Below are 2,140 nucleotides of genomic sequence, written 5' to 3'. Positions count from 1 at the left end.
ACATACATCTATTTATAAAATAATATTTTGTGTATAGATTGCAGTTTGAAGAAATATGTGTATTTTTAATTGCTTGATGAAATGTCTAGATTCATTTAAAATTGTGTGACCTTCCACTTAACTCATGACAATTAGGTATTTACTGATTTAATCCATGAAAAGTCTCCAGATTTTGAAGTCAAGAACAGATTAAGGGGTAAAAACCTCATATGAATAAAGAGACAGAGAAAAGAAACAATTATAACAATAACTAAAATTATATTTCACCAAACAAATCCACAGTGAATTTGTCTTTTTTAAAATACTTATTTTACTAAATAGATCAAATTCAAATTGACCTATTGTCAATTTAACCAAAGAACTGAAGATTTAATAAATAAATTCTGTTAATAAATATTCTTTCCTTTCAGGAGGAATACACCAGTTAAACCTGTATTATATACCATAGCTCTCAGATCTCTGGATATGAATACCATGAAATTAATTCTTTATTATTCTAGAAGGTTTTCAGCCTGTAAGCTAGCTGTTCTCACAGGGATGGCATTGTGATGTTAGGTAAAAACCCTGTGAAATGTTTCTCATCTGTGGTGATGTCAGTGTGGGTAAAACCAAGACAGGATATGCTGTGGTCACTGGATCATGTGCCTTTTACACAAAACACTTGGGTAACCCTGTCTCTGATCTGCTTGGTTCTAACTCCATATATGATGGGGTTGAGCATGGGAGGAACTAGAAGATAGACATTGGCAAACATGATGTGAACAACTCGGGGCACATGGTGGCCAAAGCGGTGGGTGAGGAAGGTGAAAAGGGCTGGGATATATAAGGTTAGGATGACACCAATATGAGAAGCACATGTACCAAAAGCTTTGAAGCGGGCTTCACCTGAGGGCAACCTCAGCACAGCTCTCAGAATCATCACATAAGATACACTGATGACAATTATATCAAAGCCAACCACAGAGAAAGCCACAAAGAGTCCATATCCACGATTGACTCTGGTATCAGCACATACCAACTTGAGAACAGCCATGTGCTCACAGTAGGACTGGGGAATGACTTTGTTGGGACAGAAGGGCATCCTGGAGATCATAAAGCAGAAGGGGCTCACCCACAGCAGCCCTCTTACCATCACAACAGCCCCTAGTTTGATGACTACAGATGTGGTCAGGATGCTGGAATGTCTGAGTGGGAAGCAGATAGCCACATAGCGGTCCAAGGCCATGGCCATGAGCACCCCAGACTCCACAGAAGAAAAGGCATGTATGAAGAACACCTGGATGAGGCAGGCATGATATTCAATCTTATGATCATGAAACCAGAGTATAGCCAGCATTTTGGGTTGTGTGGAAGAGGACAAGACTAGGTCAGTGGTAGCCAGCATGGCCAGAAAGAGATACATGGGCTCATGTAGTGTGTGGTCAATTCGGATTATGTGAAGGATGGTGATATTTCCAGTCACTGCCACAATATACATGACACAGAATGGAAAGGCAACCCAGAATTGGTAATTCTCCAGTCCTGGGATTCCAAGCAAGATGAAAAACGTAGAATGGGAAGAGCTGTTCCTTGAAGCCAACATGAGAAAATTCGTCATATTTCCTGTGTGGTGAAGTTACTCTGCTCTCTGAGGATTATAACAGCCAAGGCATGGATGATTATTTGCACTTGTGTAATTTTACAATTTTATTCAAGAGTAAATTGTAGGAAAATCATCCTTTATAATAAATATTTTAACACATATGATACTGCTTATTTAGTATTTATAATATTTAAAATGTTAGAACATGTCAGGTTTGGGGGCAATTAATTCCTAAAGAAAAATATTTTCCCCAGTGGTAGAATCTGCTGAGTAAAACCAAGTAAACAAAGGAGTTACAGTCAACTTTGTCATTTTCTCTTGACAAATTACTTGGACTTCCTTTCAAACAGTTCCATTCATCTCTGTGTCGAGTCATTTGAGCAACTGTAGCTCATGATAGGAAGGAAGAATGAAGTAAGGGACCATAGTAATTTATTTTCATATTTACCACAGTTACCATCTTGGTTCTACCCTAGAGAAAATGACATAGTGTATTCATTGAAAATCTTAGACCATGAACACCTTATGCTTTGTAAGGGATCCACTCTTCTTAAATCA

At 38.2% G+C, this 2,140-nt stretch overlaps 1 protein-coding gene across 1 annotated transcript; it reads right to left on the bottom strand.

Annotated features, from left to right (window-relative positions):
* Positions 1–637: 637 nt before the first annotated feature.
* On the bottom strand, positions 638–1,597 carry LOC110335411 (olfactory receptor 52R1-like). The gene has a single exon (XM_021217547.1). It carries the CDS (start codon positions 1,595–1,597, stop codon positions 638–640), a length of 960 nt encoding a protein of 319 aa, XP_021073206.1.
* Between the last annotated feature and the right edge of the window lie 543 nt (positions 1,598–2,140).

This window comes from Mus pahari, chromosome 1, assembly GCF_900095145.1.
Source record: "Mus pahari chromosome 1, PAHARI_EIJ_v1.1, whole genome shotgun sequence".
Classification (NCBI taxonomy): domain Eukaryota; kingdom Metazoa; phylum Chordata; class Mammalia; order Rodentia; family Muridae; genus Mus; species Mus pahari.
The sequence above is the reverse complement of the archived record's forward strand: the minus strand, read 5'-3'. Positions and strand labels throughout refer to the sequence as shown.